The following is a 15,237-nucleotide window of genomic DNA, read 5'->3' on the forward strand; positions in this document are numbered from 1 at the left end:
GGGATGATTCACTAGGACTAAAGAAAAGTGCTTTCATAAATACAACCAAATAAGCACGTGTAGAAGTAAAAGAAGGAAACCACCAATTGTTCTCAGCTAGGTAGCTGCCACGCTGTTTCAAGAACTGGATGATAAAGTAATTGCTCTGGCCTCCACAAAACATTTTGTTTCACAGTTTAAAACTGCTGTTCTAGTATATTGGTCAGATCAGATTTTAGGCTGGTTGTGAAGCAAAACTAAGGCCCAGCTCACAGTATGAATTGTTACGTTTTCTAATCAGCAAGGCATCATGCGCCTGCAACTATTTTTTTAATACTTTGTGAAAGCGTGTTGCGTAGACAGGGCCAAGAACGTCGTGACTACATTACAACTTCCCAAATAATTAAAAAACCTAAAAAACGAAGCTGGTAGAATAGCAAAAAATCCAATGACCTCTTCTAAAAATTAATATCGAATTTTAGGAAATACGTATTATCCGATGCAGAATATAATATATTCTGGACATCATCTCTCTCCTTCAAAATACTTCACGGTGGACTGTACATCATCTTTCAGAATAATTTCTTACCACATGCCCACATATCCACAGGTTTTCCATAAGGATCTTTTCGTAACACCTCTGGAGAAAGGTATCCTGGAGTACCAGCGAAGCCTGTCAAAAGGCAAGGCAACTGTTCTCAAAAGCTGTATGTGCTCCGCAAAAACCAAGTGATTCTCAACTCAACCCACAGGACACAGGACATTATTTCCCAAGCCACGGACCTCTAACCACTTCATTTTGAAATCTTTTTATGGTGAATCACCTAGACGCAACGCTCATGGAAACGGTCATTAGACTGATGTTCTGGTTGGTAGGACCAGACTTGGCACATCCTCTTCTGTCACCATGTCTGGGAGAGTGCTCCAGATTGAACACTGGTGTCAAGGGTCTGGTGACAGTGCAACAGGGGAAGGTTTCCAGGAAGAATATAAGACAGCTGAGGAAATTTCTTTCATGACTTCTGTGTTATCATAAGCTGTAGCAAGACATCCAGTAGCGAGGTGCAAATACATTTGGCTGAGGGTCAAGGTCAAAAAAAGTTAGTGAAGCAGGGGGAGCGTGGGAAACATTATCTGAGTGATCCCCTTGGAGATACTAACTGAAAGACAGAAAACTCACACCATGCATGCCAGAGACTGTTACTGGGGTTTTTTTAGTCATTAGCCTAATTTTGGCTACTTTAAAATAGTCCTAAACTGTACAAATTAAGACTGTAAACTTGCATGGGATTTCTGGGAGTCCATCAGCTGCGAAGACTGCCACCCCACACAGAGTACTTCCACTGACATTTACAGGGAACTAATTAACAAAAGAGAGGGGCAGCTAAGCTACAGGATTGTAACTCTAAGAAGCATTTTAAAAGCACTATTCAGTCTTACGGGAGGACAGATTTCCCAGTGAACATGTAGGGCTAGATTTAAGAAAAGTTCATATATGGAGAGATCTCTCATTTAGAAGGAAAAAACAAATTAAAAACAAAGTTCAAATTTTTTCAGACAGAAGCGGAAACTCAATTTGGCCAATGCCAGATGTTCAGGACCAGCTGTCACAAGAGCACGACTGAAGACCACGAAGTCAGGGCTCAGCCTTCCTACAGCCTGTGCTGTTCCCGTTTCGTACAGCTACTTCTAAGACGGTCTTTCCACCGTGAAACTCATTTCTGTGAGGTCATCCTGCTTCTGGAAACCTCCTTACAAAAGTTTACTAAAAGCATCTCTGAAGTAATCTGGCCTTTAAAATTTATATGTTCTTCATTCTTTATTCATTACCAGCAGTGCTGCTTTCTCTTAGGAGAAATGCAAAATGTAGGTATAAATGTAGACTTATGACATTGTAAATGATAAAAACTTAATGACCGAGAACGTTCTGTACCATTTCAGTTAGTGTGTCTGTTCTTTCAAGCATCTTTGCCTAAAATAAATGCTTGGGAATTCTTGAAAGGTGAGAATTTGGTGGCTTTCATGAAGGACCATATGTCATTTCTGAAATACCACACTGAATTCCACAAAACTTATAAGAGACGGTGATAATGTATAAAGCGTACAGAAAAAAAGGCAGCCTGTGCCCTGCAGCTGGCAATCATTTTCAAATGGGGGGAGGAAATGAAGGAAGAAATTCTGGATATTCTACTGAGAACACAGCTAAAATATCTTCATGAAAAATAAGCTTGGTTTTGGCAGTCTCCCGGTATGAATTGTTAAGAGTGCTATCATGCAGGAAACACATCTTAGAAGCTGAAAAATACATATTCTGAGTAGCTTTAAATAGAGTGATGCTTCATATCACCTCTTGGCTTTAGTGCTCTACATTAATGTTGTTTGTTCATTTTAAAGGGGAAGTAAAGTTGTCTCAACTGTCAAACTTACCATAGCTCCATACACACTACTATGCATCACTTGAAAATAAACTTTAAAGTAAAAAGAAATGTAGCACTTAGTGAATTTTAACTCTTGATGAAGATACAGAACGGGTCTGAACAGAAATAATCGGTATGGTTTTAGTAGATATGCTGAAGTCGTTTAAAGCAGCAAACACAGAAGAGTACACAATCATTATTTCAGTAAAAAACAAAAGACACACCGAAATTGTAAACTGTTATTTACCAGGTCATTCTGTAACCGGTCAGAGGGATCTCAGTATGAGCCTGCATTTTTCAGAAAACTATTGCTAACAGTAGTAACTACCTTCGCAAAAACAACTAACAAGGCTGTAAACTGTGACTGTACAGTGCCCAGAACAGACCGCATCACCTTGTACTCCTGCCATCCTATGATTTAAGTATCCAGAGGCCCAAGACAAATGCCAGGCTATGTTGAGTTCAGTGGTGCAGGGCAACATGAGATGGCACATTACTCAGCCTAAATAACTTAAGAGTCTCAAAAACTCCTTATGCAAAGATTACATATATTATACTTCATAAACAGTGAGCACGCCTCTCGAGTCAAGCCTGGATTGAAAGTTAACTATAATCCCACCATGTAAACTTAAATTAATGCAGAGGGATGCATTTTAAACACACAGCAGAAGACATTCCTGCTCTAAGACGTGCCCTCTGCTTTTGTCAACCCCTGCTAGATTTACAGCCTTCTCAGCATCACTCACACAAGGATTCCAAAATACAATGGCAGAATAAACCATGTTAATTTAAACAGTTTAAGTCATATAACTTTGCTAACCTACCTCCTTTTGACTCGAGAATAAAGATCCACAGGAGCAGCCTGGTGAGAAGGTAGGAGAAGGTGGTAGCAAGGGGCAAGAGCAAGCAGCTGAGATTAGTACAGGGCAGGAGCCTCCTTTTCCTGCACGGCTGGATGCGAAAGCCTAACTGTATACAACCTTAATTTAACACAACCAGCAAATTCGTACAGCAAAGCTCCTCAAAACAACTTAATTTAGTTCTAGTTGCAGAGCTGGACTTAATTTTAAGATGAGACACAACTAGGACTAAATCTAGCTACCAGCTGAGTTAACTGCAGTCATTCCACTGACTTCGGCAAGGGGCAACGAGGCACCTGCCTGGGTGAGTCCGTGGAGCCCACCTGGCACCTTCCCAGTACATTAAACACCTGCTAACGGGGTGGGGTGTTTCCACCAAGAAACCCCATTAACACTTTCTACAAACAGGCAAGGAACAGGTTTTGCTTTACAAACACGCAAACCAGCAAAGTACTCTGTCGCATCCAAACATAAGGAGGTCGTGCCAGTTTCCTGCTGAGACATAGCCATGGTTTGAGAAAAGCGACCATCGCACCAGAGGACTACACTCAAAAAAAAGGAAAAAAAAAAAAGAAAAAAAGAGGAAAAAAAAGAAAAAAAACTCTACTGATGCAGAGCTATAATTAGAATAAGAGCACACCATGAGTCACTAAGTGCTGCAGAAGCCAGTGGAAAGCAGAAAAATCTTCAGCAAGGGAGCAAGAAAAAGTTCAAAACGTCAAGCACATTGGAGTTCGTGTTTTGCGTTGTTAAGGCAGTCATAAAGATGAAGGCAGGCACTCAGATCATCACCAAAACATTTTGAAAAGGGCGTTCCAGAAAAGGTACAGAACCCACTCGCCTTCTCAAATATCAAAAATTAAAAAAAAACCAAACAAACACAAAAACACTACAGTAGACTACTTTCTAGTACCTTGCTGCCAGCTTACCTCTTCCTTACACACATCTTTTGAAGACATTCTGTTCAATCTTTCTACCAAGTTCAGCACCGCAGTCCTCACGATGCTACGAGCCTAAACCAAGCACTTCACAAGAACCAAACGACCAACAAATCAAGTGCAAGGATTTTTGGGGAACTGCAACCTCCTGTGCACCATCTGCATCCGTACAGACGTATCTCGAGAAAACACCCCTGAAGTCAAGCTCGTTCTGCTGATTTTTTCTTGAGATGCTTCCTGCTTACCTGATGTTTTCGCCCTTGTAACAAATAACTTGTGTTTTGCCTTATTTCTATCTCACTCCTTTTGTTCTGGTCTCTGTTAACGTGCAAGAGCAATCTCCTCTGTCTTTTGTGGATTACTGAAATCCATTTTATAAAGGCTGGGATTTCAAACAAGAGGCCAGCTTATAAAGCTGCCGACATATGTCCAACGGTCCTGCCTGCGCATCCACATGGACTGATATCCTGGATTTCCAACACTCAAATCTCCCAACCCACTGCCGGCACAAAATCCTTTGTGCTCTTCTTCTGAGCTTTGACAGCGAGCTCGCAAGCACTTTGCTCAATTTTAACCCACGCTTTCTAGCTGCTCTAAGTGAGAATAGCCAGCTCCTAGAAATATTTTATTCTCTATTTCTCCCTCCCGGGATTTACAGTAAGTTTTGTCCTGTGCTTCACGTCTGTTCCAAGAGGGTGGTATGCGAGACAGAGGCATCACGTTTCTACATGTCCTACTATTCAAAATGATCAGTATTAAATCTTTTTCACTGTTTTCCTTTGGGCATCTGTTAACTGTAACAATCAATCTGCAATTAGCTTTTTTTTTTCTTTTTTAATTAACAAAAAAAGTAAACGCTTTAGTGGAACTGGAGAGAAGCCTGTGATACTTAACTCACCACCCCCGTCTGTTTCTAATAACCTGAAGTGGAGCATTGTACAGGACACTGTGACACATTCTAGGTATAGATTCTGCAGACTTGGTTTACACCATCAATTGCCACCTTCAGGGGGCAGACACCCTCCCTTTCCAACATTTCATGAGCGTGTCTGAAGCACAGAACTTGCTCTCTTCTGGCGGTCACACGCACACACGGAGTTTGCTTCCACATTCCCATACATCTTTGCCATCTTCACCATCAAGCAAGCATACTCTTGATCCCTTCCAGATGAAGACAGTGTTTTCAAAATCACTGAAGTGGCTGAGAAACTTCAGTCTCAACTTTGTAAGACGTTTGTTAGCTGTGGACAGACAACCCTTTCCAGACTATTGTGCAAGGTCCCTGATGATTTTAACCCCCCTTTGTCTTCCTGGGTTTATGCTCTCCGTGATTACCACGAGTTGCTTATATATTAACGATTGTACGTTTTTAATAAGCCAGCTTATTTTGACCTCAGTGGGTCAAAGAACAACTTTATGAAGTGTTTTACTTGCAGATGTGAAGTCACCTCTAGGACAGCAATATAAACAACTGGGACAGGTAAATTGTACTGTCACAGCAACATCTGGACGTGGGTGACTGTCTACAGCCTCAGGTACTCAAACCCCATTTTTCTTTTGTTCAAGTCACATTCCAAAGTGCTTCAGAAAAAAAATTTCAGGTATTTCCAGCCAAGAGACAACTGTTCAGACAAAATGTTTTGATGATGAAGAAGAGAAGGCTCTGGGGAAACCTTTGAGCAGCCTTCCAGTACCTAAAGGGGGCCTACAAGAAAGCTGGAGAGGGACTTTTTGCAAGGGCATATAGTGACAAGGCATAGCGGTTTTAAGCTGGAAGAGGCTAGATCAAGATTAGATCTAAGGAAGAAATTCTTCACTCAGAAGGTGGTGAAGCATTGGAACAGACTGCCCAGAGAAACTGTGGATGTCTCATCCTTGCAAGTGTTGAAGGCCAGGCTGGATGAGGCTTTGAGCAACCTGGTGTAGTGGAAGGTGTCCCTGCCACAGGTTGGAACTTGATGATCTTGAAGGTCCCTTCCAACCCAAACCATCCTATGGTTCTATGACCAGGCAGATACACTCAGTGGTATTAACCTACAGTCTTCCTCCTCGGTCACCCGAGCACCTGACTGGAAACCACCCATCTCCCTCCCAGGCTCTACACCCCTATTTCCTTCCTCTAGATACACAGGGGAAAGTGAGGGAGAAGCAGCTTGTGTGCACCTAAGTCAAACTTAATGGCTGACAAAAGCTAGGACAAGGCAGGAATCAGGAAATCTAAGTTTCAGGATCAAGAAATGCCAATGGCACTTAGACTACAAGCAAAAGGGACACTTACAAAGCTGTATTTACTAGAAGCATGAATTAAAACTGTCTGTCTCTCCATCCCACTCCATACCAGTACTGCAGTGCTGGCAAAATCCCCAAAATGAACACAGTTGTGCCAACAGAAGAGACTTTTGCCAGTTTATTTCATGATGTTTGGTAAGGTGATTTACCTTTGCTGGCAAAGTGGAGGCTACGGGGCAGAGCCACTTCCTGTCTAAGCGAGCTCTGAGATTTGGAAACGTAGACACAAGTGTTGGAAGATTTTTTTTCTTTTTTTTTTTTTTTTTTTCACGAAATAAGGTCTGCTGCCAAGCTCTGTTTAATTCAGTGAGAATCACAGGTAACATTCTTGCTGGAGAAAAAGGTCTAAAGCATAGCCAGCTGCAGAGACTGAACTGTGAACAAAATATCCCTTAAAGCTACAAATCAAGTAGTGCAAGAGCTGCATGTTTTACACTAGGGTGAGAGCTGGGCGGTTTGGGAGGCTTAACGGCTACGCTGAATAAATGGTGAGGAAAAAAGAATAATATTTACTTACCAAACCAAGCCTGTTGTTCTCCTTGGACTTCTATAGCCAATCCAAAGTCCGCCAGTTTTACTGCTGCTCCCTTGGATTTGCTAGCTAAAAGTAAGTTCTCAGGCTTTGTTCAGAGAGAGAAAAAAATTGAGATGAAAAGACAAGTAAATATATTTTAAGACAGGTTTTCTTTTTTTTTTTTTTAGTTACGGTAGTCTGGAAAAGAACAAATCCTTAGAGGAGGGAAAAAGAGAAAAAACCCAGGCATTTTCTCTGTGAAATTGCAAAAATTGCACTTCCCGTTCCTACTTGGAAAGAACCACCAGGCCTGTAAACAGCCTTTATGATCCCACGACAGCAAGACGGAGCACGGCGCGCAGATCTGCTCGACAAGGAGGCTGGCCAGAATGGTCCCACTGAACTGCGACGCTGACTTGCGTCACCAGACAATTCAGAGGGTCCTAAGAGCTTGCTACCCGAAAAACGCTGCAGAAAACCCCCCAAAGACACGTATTCTTTGACTACTGGTCCAAGCCAGGCAGTTTGCAGGATCAGGCATCTGTAACTGTCCAACATAAACACGTTTTGCGTGGCAGCTTAACAATAAGAGACATATATTGGTATTTAGAGGGCAGGTGTATTTACCCTGCAAATCTTTGCACCAAAAGCAGCCTGCCCACGTTTGCTCTTGCAGAGAATCTATTACAAATAACGGTGCAACTTTGCAAAAGTTCCCACTTGGCCTTTTTTTTTTTTTTTTGTTGAGAGTGTGTTGGTCACATCAGAAATCAAATGCTACAGTACAATCATGCAATTAAAAGTAAAGGATTCAGACGTAACAATGGTATTTTCTCCACTGTTCATAATGTATCTTTTAAAATTCAGTTACCAAATACATCAGATGCAAATTGTCCAAAGATAACTTTACTCTATGAACCTTGGCATTTTTTTTTAAATTAAACTTACAAAATACTGTAGAATTCAACAGATTGTTTCAGAGAACTGTGATCTCTACAGTATTTTCTTGTAGTTTCTTTCTTTTCTGTCTCCAGTATTTTTAAAAGAGGTTTTGTTCTACATTTACGTCATAACAAACCCTCATTTTCAAGGGTATTGCTGTGACTCCTCAAGAAGCAATTTTTGTTGTCATCTATCACAAGGGAATTCACTATATCCAGTCTAACACCAGGCACCCAATCCTGCAAACTCTTAAACACGCATTTCATTTGAAACCCAGCAGCAATGAGATGGGTTTCCAAGGGACTATTTAGGTGATTACAGTTAATCCCATGCAGGTACTGAGCTTCGAAACAATTAAGATCATAAGCTTCTTTCAGCAAAGGCTATCTTTAATACATCTCTTGAGTATCCAGCACAATATGCTTGAGCCTAATTAAGACCTCAAACACTGTGATACTTCGATTAATTAACAGCACAACCGGCCCTGACAAACTCTTCAGTCTAAAGGTGTTTTTTCCCTCTCCCCAAACTGTAAAAGAATGGTTTTTCCGGCAATTTCCAAACACCGTTCTCTTACTCATCCCTTTGTTGCTGTATCATAGAAAAGGCAGTATTAAAAATCTGCCAGCAATAGCTACTTGATGACTCTTTCATTCCACGTTTTAGAAAATTGATATTAAGGTCTCAGAATAAAATAGAATCTTTATATTCACTTAAATGATCAGCAACCACTTCAACTACGTTAGCTCAAACAGTGACTGAAGAGCTGAGGACTCTTCTCCAGGCTCATTGACACCAATTTCAGCAACGTCACGCTGCTTGTCATTAGCAATGATACTAATTTCAACATATAGTCACATAGTTCCTGAAGGTTTCCTAGCAGAGAGAGAGAAGTTTACCGTAATTAATTCCTGGAATGCATTTTTTACATAAACCTCTAAAAGCCATAGATCATAGAATTTTTTTACAATGAGGGTGGTGACACAACGGAACAGGTTGCCCAGAGAAGCTGTGGCTGCCGCATTGCTGGAGGTGTTCAAGGCCAGGTTGGATGAGGCTTTGAGCAACCTGGTCTGGTGGAAGGTGTCCCTGCCCATGGCAGGGGGATTGGAACTAGACCATCGTGACAGGTCCCTTCCAACCCAAACCATTCTATGACTCTATGATTCTATTCAGCTGTGACCTTTGGCAAACCAAAAGCAGTGAAATGCCTCACCCTCTTGGCTGAAGCACAAGCACTAACCTACCAAGCGCATACCACCTCGCGACACGTGATTGCATTCAAAACAGTAGTTTTGTGTTTTCTTCTGCCAGGGTTTTATTATTTATTCCCCCCTCCCCGCCTTGGGATTTTTTGTTTTCACATTCCATTCCGTGTCTTTACTCTGCCAATCCAAGCGCTCTGCAGAAATACCACTGTCAGAGGTGACTACGTTTCAACACAAGCTGAAGCCCATTTCCCGATGTATTCCCATGCCAAAGACAACGGCATTTTGGGCAACATTGTGTGGGACTACGTGCTTAAACAACACACAGCTGTCATTTCAGGATGACGAGAGGCGTACTAAATAATTATCAAGCATTAACTTTGAATGACTGCAATTACTTGGAAAACATTAACAGCCCAGTGTGGGCCACTCAGGACTCGTACTTTGGATTTGAGAGTGTCACCTTGTGTTAAGCTGTAGACGGGCTGCAGTCAAGCATGTAGAATGAATGGCACTGTTAACTACTAAAATTACTCACAAATAAATAAACTTGATATATGCCTTGTTTTTCCAAAGGTCTTTAATTCTTAAGAGGTCAAGTACTTCTGCCTCTGCGTACTCTTCCTTGAACGTAACTGGAGCATCCGTTTTTTGGGGGGAATGCAAGAACGTCATAATCACAGAGTTTCACAAAAGCAGCAACGCTGCTGACCGCCAAGAACCAGAATTCTTACATGGAAGCGCGCTTTTACTGTCTGTTAAAGACAGCCTGTCACTAAAAGGTTAATTTTTTCTGGATCTAGGATCCATCACCATTCTCACTTACACCGAGGGTTGCAAACAGAGCAGTAACAAGCACTTCTGCAGGTCCTAAGAGGCTGCAAAAGCTCCTCTCTTTTTGCTTACCAAATTACGCTAAAAGGGAAGTTAAATAAAATGAAATTGGCCAAAATCTCCTCCTCTTGTTGCCCTCCTCGCCACCAAACATGCCATCACTTTGTGGTATGTGTTACTGGAAAAAAAAGTTTTGCAGTTTAAGGACCCATGTCAGGCCATGACCATCTTCTACACGTCTTGTCCTTGGGTCTCGGCATCTTCTTTTTGGTACAGAGTTCTGCCAGGATTTCACCACAGTCCTTCATTTCACCTGTTGTTTTTTTTTCTTGTGCCACCAAGTAGTAACTGAATATATGAATTGTCCGGCTCACAGATCTTACAGAAATTTTGGCAATGTCTAGCACACACAGGTGACTCACAGGTGACTCCGTCTTGGATCGCCTTGAGGCCCTCTCTCTGCAAAGATGACGTGGAGCTGCGAAGATAGCTCAGCCCGGAGCTGTCTGGTAAGCCCTAGACTGAACAGGGCAGTGCTGCACCATTCAAAGAACCAAAACTCAAGTTGAGCCTTGAAATCCCTCAACTGGGTCTCAATCCAACAATCCTTTCCTGAGTCTCAATCCAACCATTATTCAGTTGCCTGATTAATTCAGATAAAGAGAAGCTGGACGGTTTTCAGTTTCAGCTGGCAACCTTGTGCACTCAGACAATCACACATCAGCAAAGAGAAGTAAAAAGTAGAGCGCACAAAATCGAACCTCACCCATGGATGAATAAAGAAAGATAAGGGTAAACTCGGCCACATCACCAAAAATAACAGTATAACCCTCCCGAGGATAGTCCTACAAACAGTTACATAAATCAAGGGATCAAAATCCTAAGACTGGGAACTGGGAGTTGCTTCTCCACCTACGCAACTGGCCTAGGAGGAGATCTCTCCTCCCTTGATGAGGACGCCGGCCAACGTGACTTCCCTCAGATTGAACCTTGCCGTTGAATCTCTTTTGCCACACTGAAGGACAGTTTTCCGATCCTGAAGTTTTTTTCACTTTCAGACACGAAACCTGGGTACTACAGCTTGGCAGAAACACTGTTTTTTTCTCACGCCGTTTTTCCAATTCATCCTGGATTTGCCCGAGTAAGAAATCCACACGTGGTTTGGAGCAGCTGGATTAATGCGTTTCCGAAGAAAAAGTTATTTTGCGTGAACGTATGAGACGTACTAGAGAGCATTCCTTATTCTGTCAGCCTGCTCGGCTCCCATCGTTTTTTTCAGCTCCTTTTCCTGCTAGAAGCGTGTGTACGGTGAGGGCAGGAACTGCTGGAGCAGCTGGACAAACGTGACATCCCTTCGTTTAAACTTGTTCCCCGTTATCCAGCTGCCACGTGACATTCATGGGTTGGACAGACACTCGTTGGTCTCCTCTCGTACAACCACGACACAGGAACATGCAGAAGTGTGAAATGGGTAGAGAATTCTGTGTAAGTGTCTTTGAAACCCAGCGCGCTCCCTGAGCCTCCCAAGGGTTAACCCTTTCTGTTCCTATAGGACAACAATAGAGGCTTTATATATAAATTCCGACGACTGTAACAGTCGTTTATTTGGCAGCGAAGGATGGCAAGAAAGATGACAGCGTGCTGATGCCAACTTTATTACTAATGACAACCACCAGAAAACCCCTCCCCTGGCAGGAAATTCCTGCTCCCTGTAACTCATTCAGAAGGGAAAATAAAGAGATAAAGAAGCTGCGCCAGAAGGAATGAGCATGTTTCGCTGCCTGAGCTCCCATGCCATTATCCTCTGCCTTTGTAAAGGCTCCAATGTTTTGGACTGCGTATTTCCATCCGATTTCAGAATAAATGATCATCTTCTACTTGAGGATCTTGTGCCCAAATTAAGCCCTCTGCCTTATCTAGTTTACTACCAGCTTTGAGAGACAGATTTGTCTCCCCGAGCTTCCCAGTACAGGAAAGCGATCCGTACTTGTTTCTTTCCATATCAACATGCTTTAAAAGCAGAGAGCGTTTCCGCAGCAGACGTCTCCAGCCATTTGGGCACCTATGTACTTAAGGAAGTGGTCGACGCTCTTCTCGACGCAAGAGTTTTCTTTCTCAAGCTTCTATCCCAATGCTACTGCTCATTTGGAAGGAACTTGACTCCTCAGACTTTCACGGTGAGAACAATGTGGAAATTCCCGCTTTCTAAAGATGTTCTGTAGTCCAGTCATCTTCTGGAGGACAGAGAGATCTTTGTGCCAGCAATCTCGTCGCTGACGGCCTTTCGTCGCTACCACATATGACGTGCAAACGCTAGCGTGCTCCCCAGAAGGCCTTCAAGTTGTGCTGATGAGAGATGGAGAGTTCCCCCCACACCCGGCCCCGAAAGTGCTGGAAAACGGAGAGGAAGACCGCGTATTCGACGGACGCACGCAATTCTTGAAAAGCAACGGCCGTGCTCCCAGGTGCTGACAATGGGTGCCAGCAGATCGTGCCGGGCTGTCTTCACAGCCCACATCCGGACAGCCTTTAGCCGATTTTCTCCGGCGAACGCTAGCGCTTCGCTCTCGCGCACGGGTGAAGCGAAGTTTAAAAAAAAAAAATAAATAAATGAAAAGGAGGGGAGGGGGAATAAAAAAAAAAAAAAAAAAGAGAACAAGACAACCATGTACATCTCCACCCATCAAGGCTTGCTGCGTCCCGCTGCGGCGCGGAAGTGGAGGGAAGCAGTGGCTCCGGCTGGGGAGGGGTGGCCGGGGAGGGGGCGGCGGTGGCGGCAGCAGCAGCAGCACTCACCTTGAGGTCGCGATGGACAACGCCCATCTGATGGCAGTGCAGCACAGCCTCCAGGATCTGCTGAATGCAATGACTGCATGCAAACACGGGGCGCGGGTTAGTTCCAAGCGAGCTGCCCGCCGCCCGGCGCCGGGGGAGACGGTGCGGGGCCGGCGGCGGAGACCAGGGAGGGGCGGGGGGGACACACACGCCGCGCTCCCCGCTCCGCTCCCCGCTCCGCCGCCGCTCCGCGCCGCTCAGAGCACGACGGCCTCAGGCAGCGCCGCTGCGGGACCCCGCACGGTGGCGGTTGGCTGCTTTTGGTCTCTTTTGTGGGTTTCTTTTTCCCCTCTATTTTTATTTTTTTTTTTAAATTTGGTATTTTATCATCTTTTTATCTTATTTAATTTCCAAATCACCATCTTGAAAAGGCAAACAGTTGGAAAAGCGTTAGGAAATTTTGCCATGAACTCGTTGGCGAGGTGGCGTTAAATATTTGGCGTCCTTTTTCCTCCTTCCCTTCCTGAGAGCTCTCTCGGAGGCGCTTCGAAATCGTAGTGGCCGTTGAGGTTAACAAGGCAAAAAAACCCCAAAAAAACAACCACCCACTCCGAGCGAGGTGCTTTAGGTCAATGATTAACTTGTCGCGGTCCAATTTAGTCGGCAATTAGCATCACTTGCCTGAGGGTTCGTCATAACTCTTAACGCAGCAGCGTGCGACCGGTTGTCCTGCTACTGCAACCCGGGCTCTCACAACAGAAGTGGCCGTTAAATCTGCAGGCTGACATACATCACAGCCAAAGTTCACCTCCATGTGCGTACACAGCGATACATGGACAGCCGTAACGGAACACCAGACACGTTCGACAAGCATGGGATTGAATCCAGCGCCTTGGAAGGAGACAGTTGGTTCGTTTTTGGTTTTGTTTTTTTATTTTTATTTTTTTTTTTTTGGCAACCATTCCCCCCTTTTGCCATGATGTATATTAGGCCTGTAGACTTGCAAACTGGAAAGAGGCGTCATGCATTATTTGGTTGTCCAGATGTTTTGAGGGTGAGTAGGTATTAGGCAAGGGAACATGGCAGACAACCCACCCTCTGCCCCTACCCAGCGGTAAAAAAAAACCAACAAACAACCAAAAAAACGACAAAACAACACCCCAAAACTCTTATATCCAATTGATGGGCACCAGATACTGACCTTCAGGTCTCTGTGAACTATGCCATTTAGATGACAATGATTAACACTTTCTAGAATCTGCTGTATACAATGACTGCAAAGATACAAGGGCAGAATGGAAGGGAGAACATTTTAAAGGCACGTAATCACATTAAATACAAAATAAAATAAAACTTAAAAAAATAATATAAAGAACGAAACCAGTTTTATACCTCCTGACAAGTCTGGATTGCACATTGAACTGGAACAAAAAAAATGTTGAATATAGAGGTATTTCCAGCTCTAACACATCCAAAAAACAAGGCAAAACACAAAAAATAAAACCAAAACCAAACAAAAAAAGGACATTTAACATGGAACATATGACACCTATGAGACAGGATCATAAGATTGTATTTTCATTCAGCAGTATGGAAGCTTTTTCCAGTTTCCAAGAACTGCTACAGGAAAAATAAAGCGGAGGCAATAAAACAATTAGTGAGATGTTTTGAGTTTTTAAAATTTTTATGGTGAAGTTAACATCAAAACAAGTGCTGAAACAAGAAAATGCTTTGAAATGGAATGATATACAGAAAACGAATGAAACAAAAAAAGTCAAAAGCTAAGGAAAAGCAAAACATTTCTCATTTTGAATTGAATGGTTTCTTAAAAACTATTAGTAGAATAAAGCCAAGTCACTCAAAAAGGTGGCATGCATTTTCATTTAAAATATTGTCAAGCACCAGTTTAGTTCGGAGTCACTCATGAAATGGAAACCCACATTAAAAACGTCGACGAATGTTTTATTTTGGTGCTTTAAATAATTTCATTAGCACCTATTTTTCCATGCCCAGGTTTGCAAGTTTTGGCCAGCCTACGATGCCAAAAAGCACAACTCAAGTGTCTGTCTTTTAGAGCACTGGAACTTTTTCGGATGTTTTTCAGCACCACAAGTTTCTCAATTTTTGTTTTTAAGATATTCTTGTGGCAAGAAGTCCGTGACTGTAAGTAACAGTAGTAGCCAAGGGTTTGATACTGCTCATCCAAAATGTTTTGACCATGGAATTCGGAAGGAATGGTCATAAATCAGTAACTGGAGCCCAAGCCTGAAAACCCTTTCTTAGGCGAGTAGTTTACAACTCACTGAGCTCGAACACTTGTATGAGTAAAGACTACTCGCCTGAGTAAGGGCTTGTAGGAGCAGACCAGTATTAACAGTCCCAGGGTATGCATCTATAAAGTCCATTAACTATTTCTATAGGGATATATAAACACACATACACACTATATATAGATATATGTATACACACAAACACATGAAT

At 42.9% G+C, this 15,237-nt stretch overlaps 1 protein-coding gene across 22 annotated transcripts in view; it reads right to left on the reverse strand.

Moving 5' to 3' along the window:
* Positions 1 to 15,237, reverse strand: part of CAMK2D (calcium/calmodulin dependent protein kinase II delta) — a 157,592-nt gene that overhangs the window by 37,837 nt on the left and 104,518 nt on the right. For 14 of the 22 annotated variants that reach the window (XM_086611396.1, XM_086611395.1, XM_086611394.1 and 11 more), the window contains exons 6-8: positions 13,958 to 14,030; positions 7,001 to 7,103; positions 569 to 652 (exon numbers count right to left, since the gene is read on the reverse strand). In XM_086611396.1, coding sequence (XP_086467522.1) covers positions 569 to 652; positions 7,001 to 7,103; positions 13,958 to 14,030 — 260 coding nt within the window. Of the gene's footprint in view, positions 1 to 568; positions 653 to 7,000; positions 7,104 to 12,777; positions 12,851 to 13,957; positions 14,031 to 15,237 lie in introns of all 22 variants that reach the window. The other 8 variants (XM_086611415.1, XM_086611414.1, XM_086611411.1 and 5 more) reach the window with 1 other exon arrangement.

The sequence above is a fragment of the Tauraco erythrolophus genome, chromosome 5 (genome assembly GCF_009769465.1).
Source record: "Tauraco erythrolophus isolate bTauEry1 chromosome 5, bTauEry1.pri, whole genome shotgun sequence".
Taxonomy (NCBI): domain Eukaryota; kingdom Metazoa; phylum Chordata; class Aves; order Musophagiformes; family Musophagidae; genus Tauraco; species Tauraco erythrolophus.